This window comes from Chiloscyllium plagiosum, chromosome 5 (genome assembly GCF_004010195.1).
Source record: "Chiloscyllium plagiosum isolate BGI_BamShark_2017 chromosome 5, ASM401019v2, whole genome shotgun sequence".
In the NCBI taxonomy this organism is placed as follows: domain Eukaryota; kingdom Metazoa; phylum Chordata; class Chondrichthyes; order Orectolobiformes; family Hemiscylliidae; genus Chiloscyllium; species Chiloscyllium plagiosum.
In genome coordinates, this window is record NC_057714.1 from 77,618,640 (window position 1) to 77,635,938 (window position 17,299).

Here is a 17,299-nt window from a genome sequence, read left to right on the forward strand (position 1 = left end):
TTTGGAGAGGGTTCAGAGGAGGTTTACCAAGATGCTGCCTGGACTGGAGGGCTTATCTTATGAAGAGAGGTTGATTGAGCTTGGACTTTTTTCATTGGAGAAAAGGAGGAGGTGAGGGGACCGAATTGAGCTATACAACGTAATGAGAGGCATAGATAGAGTCGATAGCCAGAGATTATTTCCCAGGGCAGAAATAACTAACACGAGAGGTCATAGTTTTAAGCTGGTTGGAGGAAAGTATAGAGGGGATGTCAGAGGCGGGTTCTTTACACAGAGAGTTGAGAGAGTATGGAATGCGTTGCCAGCAGCAGTTGTGGAAGCAAGGTCATTGGGACATTTCAGAGACTACTGGGCATGCATATGGTCACAGAAATTTGAGGGTGCATACATGAGGTTCAGTGGTTGGCACAACATCGTGGGCTGAAGGGCCTGTTCTGTGCTGTACTGTTCTATGTTCTATGTTCTAAGCAAGGAACAGGTTGTAATGTTCAACATGGGAGAATGTGTTCAATGCAATTGATATGGACATATTAGCTAAACTGCTAGGTTTCTTACTGTATTACAAGGAGCTGCATGGCAGGAATTGACAAAGTGGCAATCAGAGGATGGAAATATGAAGGTTCAAGGTAATTAATTAATGTAAAAAATCAACAAGGGGGCAGCTTTGTTTAATTAATAATTTTAAACAAGTAATAATAACACGATGCAATTTTGACTTATCTGGGTTACAGGGTGGAATTTCTTTTTTAGGGGGAAAGTGTGGGCTGGGTATCTTTAATGCAAGAGAATCACCCCACCCTCCCCTTCACCAGCAAGAATGCTGAATCAAGTACTGAAGTGGTGAGCAGCGGGTTTCTCAACAATCAAGTCTCATGACAAGGCTGTTCCATCCAATCTGAAGCTGGGACAGCAGTGAGCTGTGGAAGGCCCAGGCTGCTGGCTGAACAGTAAAATAAAATAACAGGAGAGCATAACACAAGGGAGCTTTCTTTTCTTTCAGTGCGGTGGTGTGTGATAAGGATGGGAACATTGAAGACAAAAGCACGGAGTGACTTTCAAGAACCAGCACTGTCCCTCATGTTCCTGATTATCCTCAGATTGAGACAAATGAAGCTGCTCCTCCCCCACCACTTTACCCCAAAACCAACTGACAAGTCGCCCTGATTTCCCAGTCAGGAAAGTAAGTTAAAACCAAGCCGCCCAGAACTTGATCGTTGACTGGCAGGAAGGACAAGTAACCAAGTGGATTGGCAGTGTGTTGATACCTGCGTTCTTGCTTGTTATCACTCCAGCACCATCCTGCCCGATTTACTTCTGCATCAGTTCTACTGTGAAGTATACTTCGAACATTTCATTTATACTAAGAAATACGGGGGAGCAATTAAGTGTCAATAGCATCACTAAAGAAGGAATATTAAATAAACTAATGGGATCAAAGATAGATAAGTCACCTTGTTCTGGTGGCTTGTATCCTAAGATCCTAAAAGTGGTGGCAACAGAGATAGTGGATGCACTAGTTGTAATTTTCCAACAGGTTCTGAGGAAATACTAGAAGATTGGAAAACTGCCAATGTGACACACCTTTCCTAAAGCAGAGGGAGGCAAAAAGCAGGCAACTATTGGCCAATTCGCCTAACATCCATTCTTAGAAAAGTGTTAGAATCAATTTTCAGGGAGGTAATAGCTGAACATTTCAAATATCATAATCTGATCAAGGAGAATCACCGTGGTTTCATTAAAGAGAAATCATATCTGACTAATATCTTAGAACTTTTTGAGGAAGTCTCAACCAGAATGGATAGAAGAGAAATGGGAGATATGTTGCATTTTGACTTCCAGAAGACATTCAACATGGTACCTCACAAAAGGTTAAGTCACGCCCACCGTGTTGAATGTAATATATTGGCATGGATAGAGAATTGGTTCATGGGCAGGGAATAGCAACTGGGGCTAAGGGGTTCTTTTTTCAGGTTGGCATTCTGTAACCAGTACAGTTCCACAGGGATCAGTACTGGCACCACAACTGTTCACATTATACATTAATGACTTGGAGGAAGAAGCATAAATGTAGCAATTTTTGAAAATGACTCTAAAATAGGCAAAAGCAGGTTGTGTAAGGGTTACAAACAGTTTACAGATAGATATCGTTAGGTTAAGTAAGTGGGAAGAAATTGGTAAATGGGGTATAATGTGGGAAAATGTGAAGTTGTTCATTTTGAAAGGGAGAACAAAAAAAAGGGTATTATTTAATTTGAGATAAACTGCAGAAAGCTGCAACACAAAGGGACTTGTGAACAATTGTGCATGAAACAGAAAGTTAGCACATTAGTGCAGCCAATAATCAGGAAGGCTAATGGAATGTTGTCCCTTATTTCAAGGAGGTTGGAGTATTTGTTGGAAAGTCTTACTGCAACTGTACAAGATGCTAGTGAGACTACATCTGAAGTACCGTGAGCAGTTTTGATCCCCTTACTGAAGGAAAGATTACTTCATTGGAGGCAGTTCAGAGAAGGTTCACTAGGATGATGCCTGGCCTGGAGGGATTGTCTCATGAGCAAAGGCCAATCAGGTTGGGACCCTACTCACTGGAGTTTAGAAGAATGAGAGGTGATCTGATGGAAACATGTAGGATGCTTAAGGAGCTTGACAGGGTAAATGTTTTCTCCCCTGGGAGAGTGTAGGACCAGAGGACACATTTTGAGAATGAAGGAGCACCAATTTAAGACTGAAATGAGGTGGAATTTCTTCTCTCAGAGGATCGAGTGTCTTTGGAATTGCTTGTCACAGAGAGCTATGGGGGTAGAGTCCTTGTGCATATTTAAGGTTGATATAAATTCTTGATCAGTAAGAAAAATCAAGAGTTATGGGAAAAGGGCAGAAAAGTAGCTATCAAGATTGTCAGATCAGCCATATCCTATTGAATTGGTAGCAGGATAAAGGGGCTGAATGGCCTACTCCTGTTTCTATTTCTTCCTGTCTTCTTGCCCTTACCACCACCTTCCCTGTCATTTCCCAGGAAGAAGATCAGCCATAGTGTCTAAAACAATTGCAGATTGAAATAACAGCCATAGAATTGATGCAGAAAGCAGATGGTAAAGCTTAATGTCATAAAGACATACATAGAAACTGACTCCATCCTGCCTTATTGGAACACAGATAGCTTATAATTGATGATTACAGCACTAAGGGAAAAGCTTTGGACTCCACTGGAGTTGAAAAAATTATCCAAGTTGAATAAATTGCTCATAGCAATGTAATACATTTTTGGTAACATGTATGAGATGAAACCAAACAGGTGACACGGCTAACAAGACAAGACAACAGGAGCAGAAATTAGGCCGTTCAGCCCATCAAGTCTGCTCCGCCATTCATTCATTGTTGATATGTTTTTCAACCCCATTTACTTGTTTTCTCCCTGTTACCTTTGGTCCCTTTGGCAATCAAGAATTTTGATTTCTGTTTTAAGTATACTCAATGACCTGGCCTCCACAGCATTCTGTGAAAATGAATCCCACAAATTCACAACTCTCTGGCTAAAGAAGTTTCTCCTTATCTCTATTCTAATGGATCTTCCCTTTACTCTAAGGTCCTCATCTCTCCTACCAATGAAAACATCTTCCCAACGTCCACTCTGTCTAGGCTGTTCGGTATTCTGTAAGTTTTTGTCAGATTCCTCCTCATCCTTCTGAACTCAATCGAGTATAGCCCCAGCATCCTCAAAGTTCCTCATATGTTAAGCCATTTCTGGGACCATTCTTGTGAACCTCCTCTGGACCCGCTCCAGGTCCAATACATCCTTCCTGAGGTATGGGCCCACAATTGCTCACAAGAGACTACAGAAGAGTTGCATATGGACAGGAGTGCTCAGCTGTGTCAAAATCAGTGGAAAGGTCAAGGAGGGGCAATGCATCCATCATGCTGGCGTTTCTCAACCAGTGGGACATATCTCACTGCTGGGATGTTAAGGTCATCAAATTGGGATTCCACGAATCGACATGCTTGCCAATGAAATGTAACCACAGACATCTCACTCATGACTAAATAATTATCTCTTTTTTTTACAATTTAGCAATAAAACTCATTGTCAGCAATGTAAGTGTATTTTTAATACCCTTAAAAATTTCCACTAATGGTTAATACAATACCAAAACGCATGGAACCATAATTAAAAAAAATCACACTTTGGAAAAGTGGGGTTTGTTCTCATTGTGTTGGGAACAGAGCTTTTTGACAAAATGGCTTGAAGATGCAAAAAATTCAGCAAGCCTGGAATTTAGCTATTTGTCCCATCTGCCCTGTTATCATCAAAATTGATCTCCCTAAAAGTTCCAGATTGCTATGATCAATCATGCATGTGGACTGCTGACAGCCAGACTTATAAGTTATGTTTATACTGGCAACAAGACCTGAGTGAATTGCAATGGTTAATAAATTTCACCAAATTGTCAGCATCTCACATTTCTCTTTTAAAAATTCAGCGACAGACATTGTTCAGTTTGCTAAAATATGGGCTCATTAATACGGAGTTTGATGGATACATGACATGAGGAGTTCATATTCATATTCAATCTAAGAACAGCTACAATGAATGGGATTTATTCATCCAAGTCATGGAGAGCCTTGTTAATAAAATTAAACATTTTCAAAGTAAAATATTGAGGGACAAGGACACCTTCCTGTAGGCCAGTGAATAAAGCATAGTGATGAGCAGGATGTAAAATATGTAAGAAATCTTTAGGCACTTGAGATTGTATGGGGTTCGCAGCAGTAAATCTAGCAGAAAGCACACTGAAGTCAAGTCTGGGTGCAACAAGAACATAAATGAGGGTTTCAACATTAAAGTGGTTTGGGCAAGCAGCAGGACAATGTTCCATAAGTGAAAATGAGGTATTGGTAATCCTGCTAGAATAAGAAATTAAAGCTCAGCTCGTGGCCTAACAAGATATACTGTCAGAGAGTGTCTGGCTGAGACTGAAATAGTTGCCATGGAGAGGAGTGCAGCTAATGACAAAGGAACATAGTTTACAGAAAAGTCAGAAAAAAATGGGTTGAGGTATTGCAAAATTGAGTTGGAAGAAGTTATGACTAATGTATGAATTTATGCTATACTTGATACCATGCAGTTGGTTAATAGCATCAAAGGATAGAGTATTGGAGAGGTAGAGTTGAGTACGTGCAATGTAATGCTGAAATTGCCTATGTCTACAGAGATAAAGATGACGTACTTTAAGTAGTACAAAAATTATAACACATAACCATAAGAAACATGCCAGGGAAGGATTGTTACTTATGTGCCAAGAGTCAGAATGGCCTCTGATCATTTTCATCATAGTAATGTAACACAGAGGGAAAATGAGTAAATGCGGTGTTGCAATTTAGGCTGTTATTTTGCCTTGTTCAGGTACACCTTGAAAATATCATTTTGTTCACTTACATTGAGAGAGTTCCACTCAGTTCAATATTCCATTAGCTAGCTCATGCCCAAAGGCTCAGGTTTTGTGCTCCTTCCTGAAGAAAATATATTTTTCATCCAACAAACTGTACAAAAGAATGGAATGGCCATTTCTCAAAGCCTACGTACCTACATTCCTGCTTCTGGAACATCTTTTCAACAAATTGTGGTATCAGTGGTAGCCTCATAAGTTCAACTTTTTTTTCAAAATTAAAAGCTGCAGGAAATGTGTACTTCTTTCAAAGAAAATTTAACTTTTAAAACTTCTGAAGCCTTAAAATATCTCATGTTGCAATTTATTAAAGCTGTGAAACAGCAAATTTCTACAAAGAATAATTCACAAATTCAGTTGTTCAAACCACCCCAAGGTTATCTGTAGAGAATTTCGTATATAAATACATTTTATCAACCGTTGGCTTTTCCCTAATTGTAATCCAGTCCACATTTGGACTGAATCGAATAAACTTGAGTAATTTACATCACGAAATATTGAACATTTATTATTTTCTTTGTTTATTTCCACATCTTTCCCCTATCTATTGGGAAAAATCCTCCTAAATAGAACCAGTGATGTCTGACAGAGTACAATTCTACAAAACAAGGCACCCTTTATCACTTCAAAGGGGAGCCCATTGCCAAGACAGCAGCTGTCGGCAGTCCATTTAACCTTAAAAGAGCCAACTCCAGCGAAGATCACTGGACAAAAATCAGAAATGGGAACCAAAGATAGTTATTCCCCACTACCCAAGAGAAGTCAAGCCTTTTTGAGGCATAAAACCACAGTCACTGCTGAGATTACCTAACTCAGCAAAGACTGTAAAAAATATGTGGGAACTATATGATATGTGTGGTTCAGTAATTCATGATATTGGTCATCCATTGACAGCTATTTTCATTGAATTGCATGTTAATGTGATTGATATTCATCTCACAAGTAGGAAGCAGGAATTGGTCTATCTTCCTCAATTGGTTATTGACTCTATTCATTCCAGTATAAATTCCAGACTACTCCCCTATTCTACAGATCAGACTATCCCTTTCTAACCACTGCCCCAACTCCTGGCACCTGGAACATATCCTTATCCACACTAAATGAGATCATTCTCAATATTGTCTTTGCGGATCTTACAGTAACACTGTGTAATGCTGGAAAACATGGAATTTTCATTTTTTAAAACAATACCAATGAAGCATTGAGATGTTTCCAAGCGCTTTTAGAAACAAAATCAAATAAACAGGATGTTAAAATAAGGATTCACACATCAGCTTTTTTTTTGAGACAGCAAGTTTGTAATCTTAACTGAAACATCTATTAGGCAGATGAAGATCAACTGCCTGTTTTTAAAGTCTGATCAACAAAGGTTTTTCAATACATCACTTTGGGAGGTTCCCCACCCCAAAACTGATGCGGGATGTGTTGGTGAAAGCAATATAGGTAATAAGAAAATAACTAGCCATTATTTAGCCTACAATAGGGAACGCCTTAGTTGGAAGTTACAGACCCAACTTCTCACTGACCATTATTTTCCTTCTGCACAACAGAATGTCCAAGGCAGACATCTGTATTCACAGGAAAGAATGGATAAATCCTTAAGGTGAAAATTATTCTATTTGTTGATATGGTGTGATTACAAACTGGAAAACAGAATAAGGTTTAGAGGAAGACAATTGGTTTATGGAATGCCAGAATAGCGATGAAATGATCTTAACTTCCATGTTTATCGGCAGCTGCAAGAAGTGAAAATAATGGAACTGGATGGCAGCCACTCCTTTTATTTCCCTTAATTCAACTTTGCAGAAGGTTAAAGTGATTATTGGCACATAGAATATTTTGCTACTATTTACTGCAGAGGCACAGATTAGAGCATTTTTAAAAGGGAACTGGATTAAGTGGAAGAATATAAAGGATTATAGTAAAAAGCTCCAGTTGGCAAGCTGGCATGACCTCTGTGCATTGTTTATGCCTTTGTTCCACTGTACCAAAGGAAAAACAATACCAGAGTCACTTTGTGAATTTAAATCCATCTGTAACTGCAGCACATGGGGAATTGGCTTTGTCACATGGCATTAATGTATCAAATAGAAAATAAGGTTCAAGAAAACTACTCTATGTGGGTAACAACAATTACATCAGGCAAACAAATTCACAAGGCACAACTTTTCTCCAAACACTTAACAACAAAAAATAGCCATGTACTGTTAAATGAATTCGAGATGTCCAGCACCATGCCAGCAACAGAACCTGAATATCTCGGGAAGCAACAAGATTCATACATCAAGTGCATCAGAAGAAATCTATAACTGTAAATAAAGATCAATGAATGCCTTTAAAGACACAAGAATCCACTAACTTTGACCAATCATCAGTAACTTGCAGTTTATACAGGTTTTCACAGTTTTAAAACAAAACACTTTCCATTTCAATGAATTGGCAGGGAGTTTTGGGGGATTGGGATGGGGTCGGTGAAGGAAGGAATTAAAGAATGGGATCATGGATCAGGGAATCCAAACAGACAGCAAGTGAAAATGGCTTCCTGAATTGTTTTTTAACACGGACCCGTGCTGAATCAACAGGGAGGATGCTAAGTGGTTATCACGAGGTCTCCTTGACCAGGCAATCCAAATTGACATTAAGAATGCCCAAGGGAGCTCCTATTTATCGGTGTAGCACTATGACCCAGTTTTAGTCCATCTGCCCTGCTGGTGGGACATATCCAGGGATCAAGGAACCTGGACAGTGGGTGACTGGTTTGATTCTAGAAATGTAAATTGTAAAGCTGTTGCTTGATTTGTCTGCAGAACAGTTCTCCCAACTTCTGCACCTATACACAGATGTCAGAGAGGAGGACTCCACAAGGTCAAATGCATGTGGGTTGAAGTCAAGTTGTTTGTTCAGTTTTAATCTTATCTTTTTCTGTAGCAATGGGACAACTGAAATAGCTGAGCAAGACAACTGCATTATGTGGTTATGTTGTTTTTCTAATCACTTTTACTAATACCAGTATTTTATTCTGGATTTACTTAGTTTGTTAAACTTGAATTTAAATGCACAAACTGATCTAAACATGGGCTTGGCAGGGAAGAAAAGGCAAACAGGAAGCTGGTGACAAAGGCCCTCTCACTGAGCCTCATTTCTGTTTCCACCTCACACAAGCTGGCATGCATCCTCTCAACACTGGCTGCTTTGCCAGCAATTCCCTCATCGAATGTTATAACAAAAATACCATATACATCATATTTCTTCTCTGGAATTTGAGATCTTTAAAGTTTCCCTTTACGCCTCGTGGCAATACATTTGACTGATTTCTGAAAATGCAGGTTGACCAAACAACTTGTTTCAAAGAGCACTTTAATGTGATGAAGTATCCCAAAGTGCTTCACTAGAGTATTAGCAAACATTTGTCATGAAGCCACTTAAGGTGATACAAGGATAAAAGAGAAACAGCTTGTTAGAACTGTCATAAAGGAGGGGAGGGGTAGAGCAGTTGAGGGAGGGCTTCGAGCCAAACATATGGCCACCAATGGTGAGACAATTAACACTCAGATGCACAAAAGGCCACAACGAGAAAGCAAATATCCGAGGATGTAGGAATGGTGGATACTACAGGGAGAGGGAGGGATGTCATAGAATCTGTAGAGTGCGAAAGCAAGCCATTCGACCCATTAAGTCCACACCAATCCTCCAAACAGCATCTATCCTGCATTTCCCATGGCTAACTCATCTAGCATGTACATCCTTGGATACTACAGGCCAATCCATCTAACCTGCAAATCTTTGGACTGTGGGAGTAAAGTGGAGCACTTGGAGAAAATCCACACAGACACGGAAAGAATGTGCAAACATCACACAGACAGTTGCCCAAGGGTGGAATTGAACCCAGGTTCCTGATACTGTGAGCCACCACGTCTTCTTGGAGATTTTGAAAATAAGAAAAGAAAAATTTACATAGAGGGACAGCCAGACCAGGAACTAATGTAGGCCAGCTAGCACAGGGGAGATGGATATAGGCAACAAAGTTATGGATACCCAGATTGGGCAGAGTATACAAACAGAACAAAATCAGCAAGTAGAGTCGAAGTGGGAGAAATGGCAGAAAGACAATATTATGGCTCTTTACTTGAATATTGTATTCAGAACACAATAAATTAATTAACATCACAAATACTGTTACAACAAACTCTTTAGTAACCAGCATCTATGAGACCAGGAATGTGCTGGTTGATCAAAGATTCTGGATAATCAAGAGGTACGAGTAAACACAGTAAACCCTGACCAAACAAAGCTTCAACACATCAACATCACTAAACATTTATGCAAAAACATCAACACACTTTCTAAAATCAATGTAAAAACATAGTAAGTTATAGAAATATAATGCAGGAAGTATACACATCACTGCTAAAAACTTTATTTACAGCATAAGTATCCAGACTTCTTAGTAGATTGCAGTATTTGAGTATATGATTTTTGTTGGTTTATCAAGAGTGCTAGTTGATAAGGTGTTTCTAAAACAAAGGGAGAATTTAGCATTCAGTATGAAAGGGAGGAAATAGGATCAAAAACTATGGTGCTAAGCTTGAATATGATTTGGAGGTGCTGGTGTTGGACTGGGGTGTACAAAGTTAAAAATCTCTCAACACCAGGTTATAGTCCAACAGGTTTAATTAGAAGCACTAGCTTTCGGAGCGCCGCTCCTTCATCAGGTGGTTGTGGAGGACACAATTGTAAGACACAGAATTTATAGCAAAAGTTTACAGTGTGATGTAACTGAAATTATACATTGAAAAATACCTTGATTGTTTGTTAAGTCTCTCATCTGTAAGAACACCAAGATACTGTCACTTCTTTCATACGTAAATCACAAAACTTTTTTTAAAAGTTACATTCTCAGGTTAACTTTAACAATTGGTGTCAGCCCAGATAATGTATTGAAGGTGTTCGCCCCCGGTGTGCTGTTGTCTGTGCCATAATGTTTAGACCGATTCTAATCTTAAAAAATGAGTTAGTGCTTCCAATTAAACCTTTGGACAATAATCTGGTGTTGTGAGATTTTTAAGCTTAAATAAGGGTTAACTACAAAGGAATGAGAGCAGAGCAATCTTGTGTAGACTAGAGGAGGAGCTTAGCAGAAAAAGTAGTTGAGAAACAATGGTAGACTTTTAAGAAAATAGTTTATGGCTCACAGTAAAAATAGATCCCAGTGAGAAAGGAGGGGATTTTACGAAGATATAAATCAACCATGGTTAAACAAATAAGTTGAGAATAGCATTTGATTAAAAGAAAAAAAACATACAATGCAGCAAGCATTAGTGGCAAACCAGAGGACTGGGTAAGTTTAAAAAACCAACAAAAGATGACCAAAAAATAATAAAGAAGATAATAAATTTCAGGAATAAATTTGCAAGTAATATCAAGATGGACAGCAAGAACGATTTAGAATATAAGTAGTTCAATAAACAACAGGCCAAAGTAAATATAGGCCCCATTGAGAACAAGGTTGGGAAATAATAATGGGAACTAGGCAATGGAGAGGATCTGAATAAATACTGGGCATTAGTCTTCACAGGAGGACACACTAACAGCGTTCCAAAATTATTAAATAATCAAGAGGCAAAAGGTGAGGATATAAATACAACTATTATTAGAGAAACAGGGCTAAGGAAATTCATAGGGCTAAAGACCAATAAGCTCCCTGGACCTATGGGATGCATCATAGGATATTAAAAGAAATAGCTAGAGAGATAGTGGATGCACTGGTAGTAACTCTCCAAATTAGATTAGATTACATATTAGATTAGATTACATTACATTACATTACAGAGTGGAAACAGGCCCTTCGGCCCAACAAGTCCACACCGACCCGCCGAAGCGCAACCCACCCATGCCCCTACATTTACCCCTTACCTAACACTACGGGCAATTTAGCATGGCCAATTCACCTGACCTGCACATCTTTGGACTGTGGAAACCAGAGCACCCAGAGGAAACCCACGCAGACACGGAGAGAACGTGCAAACTCCAGACAGTCAGTCGCCTGAGGCAGGAATTGAACCCGGGTCTCAGGCGCTGTGAGGCAGCAGTGCTACCAATGTGCCACCGTGCCGCCCCTTAGATTCTACATAAAAGTCCCATGGAATTGGAAAACTACCAAAATGATACCTTTATTTGAAAAGGGAAAGGGACAATAAACAAGCTAACTGGCCTGTAGTTACCTAACATCTGTAATTGGGAAAATGCTCGAGTCCATTATAAAGGATGTCATTGCAGAGCATTTAGAAGAATATAATAAGTACAGTTAGCATGCTTACATGAAGAGAAATCATGCCTGATAATTTGATTAGAATTATTTGAGAAACTGAATATTATTTAAATCCAGAAAGACTGAATAAAGCCACAGATCAATGGCATTTGGGTGTCCCTGTTCATCGATCACATCCAAGTTCAGCAGATAAAAGGGAAGGCAAGTGGAACATTACCTTTTATCTCAAACAGAATGGAGTATAAAAGTAGGGAGGCTTTGTTAGAACTATATAAGACACTATTCAGACCCACAGTTTGAATACTTTTAGGCCCCTTATCTAATTAAGATGTGCTATTACTGGAGGCAATCCACTAGGCTGATACAAGGTATGGAAGGACTGTTTTATGAGGAGAGATTGAGTATATGGAATGTGCTGGCAAAGGACGTAGTGGAGGCTGGTACAATTACAGCATTTGAAAAGGCATTTGGATGGGTTTATGAATAGAAATGGTTTACAGGGATATGAGCCAAATGCTAGCAAATGGGATTAGATTAATTTAGGATATCTGGTCGACATGGACAAGTTGGACTGAAGGATCTGTTTCTGTGCTGTACAGATCTAGGACTCTTAAGTTTATAAGAATGAGAGCCAACCTTTTGAAACATGCAAGATTACAGAAGATGTAACAAAGAAAATACAGAATGTGGAAGAGTCCAGGACAAGTGGGAATAAGCTCAGAGTAAGGGCTTGACCTTTTAAAACAGATTTAGGAGGAATATCTTCTCTCAGAGAGCTGTAGAGATTACAGAACATCATATGAAGGCTGAGATGGACAGATTTTTAATCCATAAGGGAATCAAGAGTTGTAGGGAAAGTGCAGGAAAGTGGAGTTGAAGATTATCAGGTTAGCTATGGACGAGCATCTCCAATCTGGCAGAACCTTTAAAACTTCTCATTAGCTGCAGTTAGACTAGCTTTCTACAGGGCTTTTATTTCTTGTCTAATCAAACATAATATTTAAAAATTGCATATTTATTGTTCATTGTTGTTATTCTCTACTTGTTGCTATTTCTGTCAATCAGGAACAAAAATACAAACACAATAAATTGACCTAACCTAACATAAATTGAATAAAGAATCAGTGAATTTAAACAGGAAAGGATGGCATTCTTATTGAACAAGCCATCCTTTCAACTGTGAAGTAAACAGGGTTCAAATTCAACTCACTCTTTTGTGATGAAAATCATTTCTGTGTTGACTGCAGCAGTCTCACCAATTTGATTTGGCTCAGTTTAGGCACAAGTCTCCATTACATCCTAGGCCTTAGAACAAGTTGACAACCCTACTCCAAGTTGACATGAATGATTGTTGTGGAAAATTTAATAATTAACATTTAGACTACAAATGATACATTTGAAGTTGGGTTTAGCTTTATCTTTTTGGGTTGGATCACTTTGCAGCTGACTCATACCACATCAAACCTAGGATCAGTTTATGCTGAGTCAGTCATAAAAAAAACTATATACAGATTTACAATACTGAACCATTGGAATTACCCCCATAAGGAGCGATCAGAGTTTAACTTGGCACAGTTACCTGACTCTGCAATTCACTTTGTTGCTTCAGGCGGAGGTTTTCTGGTGTATCAGCAACGATGGTGAATTGCTGCTTTGGGTAATGCCTGAAACACAAGACAGTGGCAATCAGAATCAATACATATCAATAAATAGGTTAAATACAAAAATAAGATGTGTACTTCAACATTTATATCGCATTGTTATGTCCTATTTAAATTGATTTAACATCACACCAATTCAAAGTGATACTGCAGAACAAAACTACCAAATTACTCATTTGGTTCAGAGGGTGAGTGGATTATTCTATGATGAGAGGCTGAATAAATGGCACCTATAACATCTGGGGTTTAGAGGAATGATGACTTCTTATGTACTGTTTGATCCTTTATCACTTTTTAAATTCATTCATGGGATGTAGCCATTGTTGGCTAGGCCAGCATTCATTGCCCAAACAGCAGTTCAGAGTCAACCACATTGCTGGGAGTCTGGAGCCACATGTAGGCCAGACCAGGAAACGATGGCAGTTTCCTTCCCTAGAGGAAATTAGTGAACCTGATGGTTTTTTCCAACAATCGGCAATGACAATCAGTTGTCATTAGACTCTTAATTCCCGATTTTATTGTATTCAAATTCCACCATCTGCCATGGTGGGATTTGAACCCAGGGTCTCTAAATTATTAGGAGAAAGTGAGGACTGCAGATGCTGGAGATCAGAGCTAAAAAACATGTTGCTGGAAAAGCGCAGCAGGTCAGGCAGCATCAAAGGAGCAGGAGAATCGACGTTTCGGGCATAATTCCTGAAGAAAGGCTTATGCCCGAAACGTCGATTTTCCTACTCCTTTGATGTTGCCTGACCTGCTGCGCTTCTCTAAATTATTAGCCCAGTTTTTTACACTAATAGGCCATCATCTCCCCTGAGAGAGGCTGCATGCCCTTGTTCTAGATTCTGCAAGCAGAGGAAACAACCTCTCAGCGTTTACCCCATGAAGCCCACTCAGAGACTTGTATTTTCAATGGATCACCTCTCATTCTTCTAAGCCCCAGAGATTATAGCAATCAGTTGCTCAGCCCTTCAGCATAGAACAATCCATTCACCCCAGGAACCAAATTAGTGAACATTCACTATAGTATTTCCAATGCAAATATATTGTTCCTTTTGGAGACCAAAACCACACTCAGTATTCCAGGTGAGATCTCACCAAAGCCAAATACAATCACAGCCAAATACAATTCTAATCTTTCTCCTCTTCAATAACCACAGAGCCAATCAAGACAGAGAATAAAAAAGAGAAACTAGTTGAAAACAGAGATAATATAGTCAGGGGAATACACACTCTTCTCTGTGGCCCAAAGGCTGTGTTGTCTGCCTGGTGCCCACATTCAGGAGCTCTCATCTGGAGCAGAGGAACTTGGAGTAGGAGGGGAAAAATCCAACTGTCATGGTCCACAATGGTACCAATGATATAGGTAGCAAGAGGAAGGAAATTCTGCTGAGGGAACACGAGCGGCTAGGAGCTGAATTAAAATCCAGAACGAAAAGGTAATAATTTCTGTATTACTACCTGCGCCATAAGAAAACTGGCGCAGGAACAACAACATTAGAGAGGTGAATATATAGCTCAAATAGTGTTGTGGGAGAAATGGGCTCAAATTCATACATCACTGGCACCATTACTAGAGAAGGAGGGAGCTGTTCCAGTGAGATAGGCTCCGCCTGAGTCATGGTGGTAAATCGCATAATTAAGGCTGTGGATTGAGGGGGGGGGGGTTCAGTTAAATGGGAAATTACAAAACTAAAGGTAAAGGAGATGGCAGGAATAATGTGTTTGATTGTTACCAGAAAATGTATCTTAATGCATAAAGCATTTGGAATACAGTAGGCGAACTGACGCAAATTGAGGTAAATTAATGCGATCTCATAACCATTTGGAAACATGGTTACAAGGAGATCAAAACTTGGAACTTGACATTTGACCTATCAGAAACACAGAATGGTTAGAAAAGGTGATGGGGATAGCACTGTGAACAAGAAATAAAATGAAGACATTTGTGAGAGATTGAGGCTTGAATGATGTACAGTCCATTTGTGTGGAGGTACAAAGATACAAGGAAAAGTTACATTGGTAGGAATGATATACAGACCCCCAAACAGTAGCCACTCTGTAAGAAAGGCTATAAATCAATAAATAATAAGAGCATTTAAAAAGAAAAGAGCAATAATTATGCATGACTTCACAATTTGATTAGAACAATGAAGAGTAAAAGGGTAACTATGACAATAAATTTATACAGTGCATTCAGAATAGTTTCCAAGAACTGTGTATTGGAGCCAACTAAGGAGCAGGCTATCTTGGATCTGGTAATGGGCAATGGGGCAGGTTTAGTAAATAACCTCCAAGTAAAAGATCCCAATAAATTAGGATTACAACAAGACAGAACATAACAGCATTGTATTCAGTTTGAGAGTGAGCAAGTTGGGTGTGAACCAACTGTGTTTAACATTAATAAAAGGAATTACAATGAAATGAGGATAGAATTAGCCAAAGTGAACTTAGCAGATAGATTAACAGGAATGACAGTAAGCAGTAAGTGGCAGATATTCAAGAAGATATTTCATGACTCTCAGTGAAAGTACACTCCAGTAAGGAGGAAAGATTCAGAGAGAGGTATAAACCAGCCATGGCTAACCAAGGAAATTAAGGAGATGGAAAGATAAAACATTCAAGAGAGGCCAAAGACAGTGATAGCCCTGAAGACTGGGATGAATTCAGAATCCAGCAAATAAAGGCTTTAAAAAAGACAAAGGAAATAAACTATGATGGCAAGCTGGTGAGGAATATAAAAACTGACAACAAGAACTTCTTTAAAAATATAAAAAGAGAGGTCAACACATACACCGGCCTCCTAGAAAATGAATCTCGGGAGACGGTTTTGGGGAACAAGGAAATGGGAGAGAAATCAAACACATATTTTGCATCAGTCTTTACCATAGATTATACTTAAAACATCCCATTAATACTGAAGAATATGAGGGAGGAATTAAGTACCATCACTGTCACTAAAGAAGTAGTATTAGCCAAATTAATGGGACTAAAAGTAGACCAGTCCCCTGGCCCTGATGGCTTCCATCCTAGAATCCTAAACGAGGTAGCTACAGAGATAGTGGATGCATCAGTTGTAATTTTCCAAAAATCCTTGGATTCTGGAGTACTGGAAAATTGGAAAATTGCCAATGTGACACTCTATTCAGAAAAGAAGGGAGGCAAAAACCAGGAAACTATAGGTCAGTAGCATAATTTCTATTGCTAGACTATTACTTCCATAATCAATTATCAAGAAAGTAATAGTCAAACATTTAGAAAATCATAATCTAATCAGTCACCATGGATTAATGAAAGGAAAATCATGTCTGACTAATTTATTAAGGCTTTATGGGTAACCTCAATCAGAATGATTAGAGGGGAGCCAGTGGGTGTGTTGCGTTTGGACTTCCAGAAGGAATTTGACAAGGTACCTCACAAAAATGTTGTTGTTGGTGCTGGCATGGATAAAGAATTGGCTCATGGGCAGGAAACAGCGAGTGGGGATGAGGGGTTCTTTTACAAGATGGCAACTTTAAACAGTGCTGAAAATGTGTTGCTGGAAAAGCACAGCAGGTCAGGCAGCATCCAAGGAGCAGGAGAATCGATGTTTCCGGCATGAGCCCTTCTTCAGGAATGAGGAAAGTGTGTCCAGCAGGCTAAGATAAAAGGTAGGGAGGAGGGACTTGGGGGAGGGGCGTTGTAAATGCGATAGGTGGAAGGAGAAATCTGAGTTCTCCAGTTTCCTCATTTCCTCTCCCCCCACCTTGTCTCAGTCAAATCCCTCAAACTCAGCACCGCCTTCCTAACCTGCAATCTTCTTCCTGACCTCTGCGCCCCCACCCCACTCCCGCCTATCACCCTCACCTTGGCCTCCTTCCCCCTATCGCATTTCGAACGCCCCTTCCCCAAGTCCCTCCTCCCTACCTTTTATCTTAGCCTGCTGG

At 39.5% G+C, this 17,299-nt stretch overlaps 1 protein-coding gene across 3 annotated transcripts in view; it reads right to left on the reverse strand.

Annotated features, from left to right (window-relative positions):
• LOC122550024 (LIM zinc-binding domain-containing Nebulette-like) overlaps nucleotides 1–17,299 on the reverse strand; it is a 387,183-nt gene that overhangs the window by 235,866 nt on the left and 134,018 nt on the right. For all 3 annotated transcript variants that reach the window (XM_043690429.1, XM_043690430.1, XM_043690431.1), the window contains exon 3: nucleotides 13,292–13,376. In XM_043690429.1, the coding sequence (XP_043546364.1) occupies nucleotides 13,292–13,376 (85 nt within the window). The remainder of the gene's footprint in view (nucleotides 1–13,291; nucleotides 13,377–17,299) is intronic.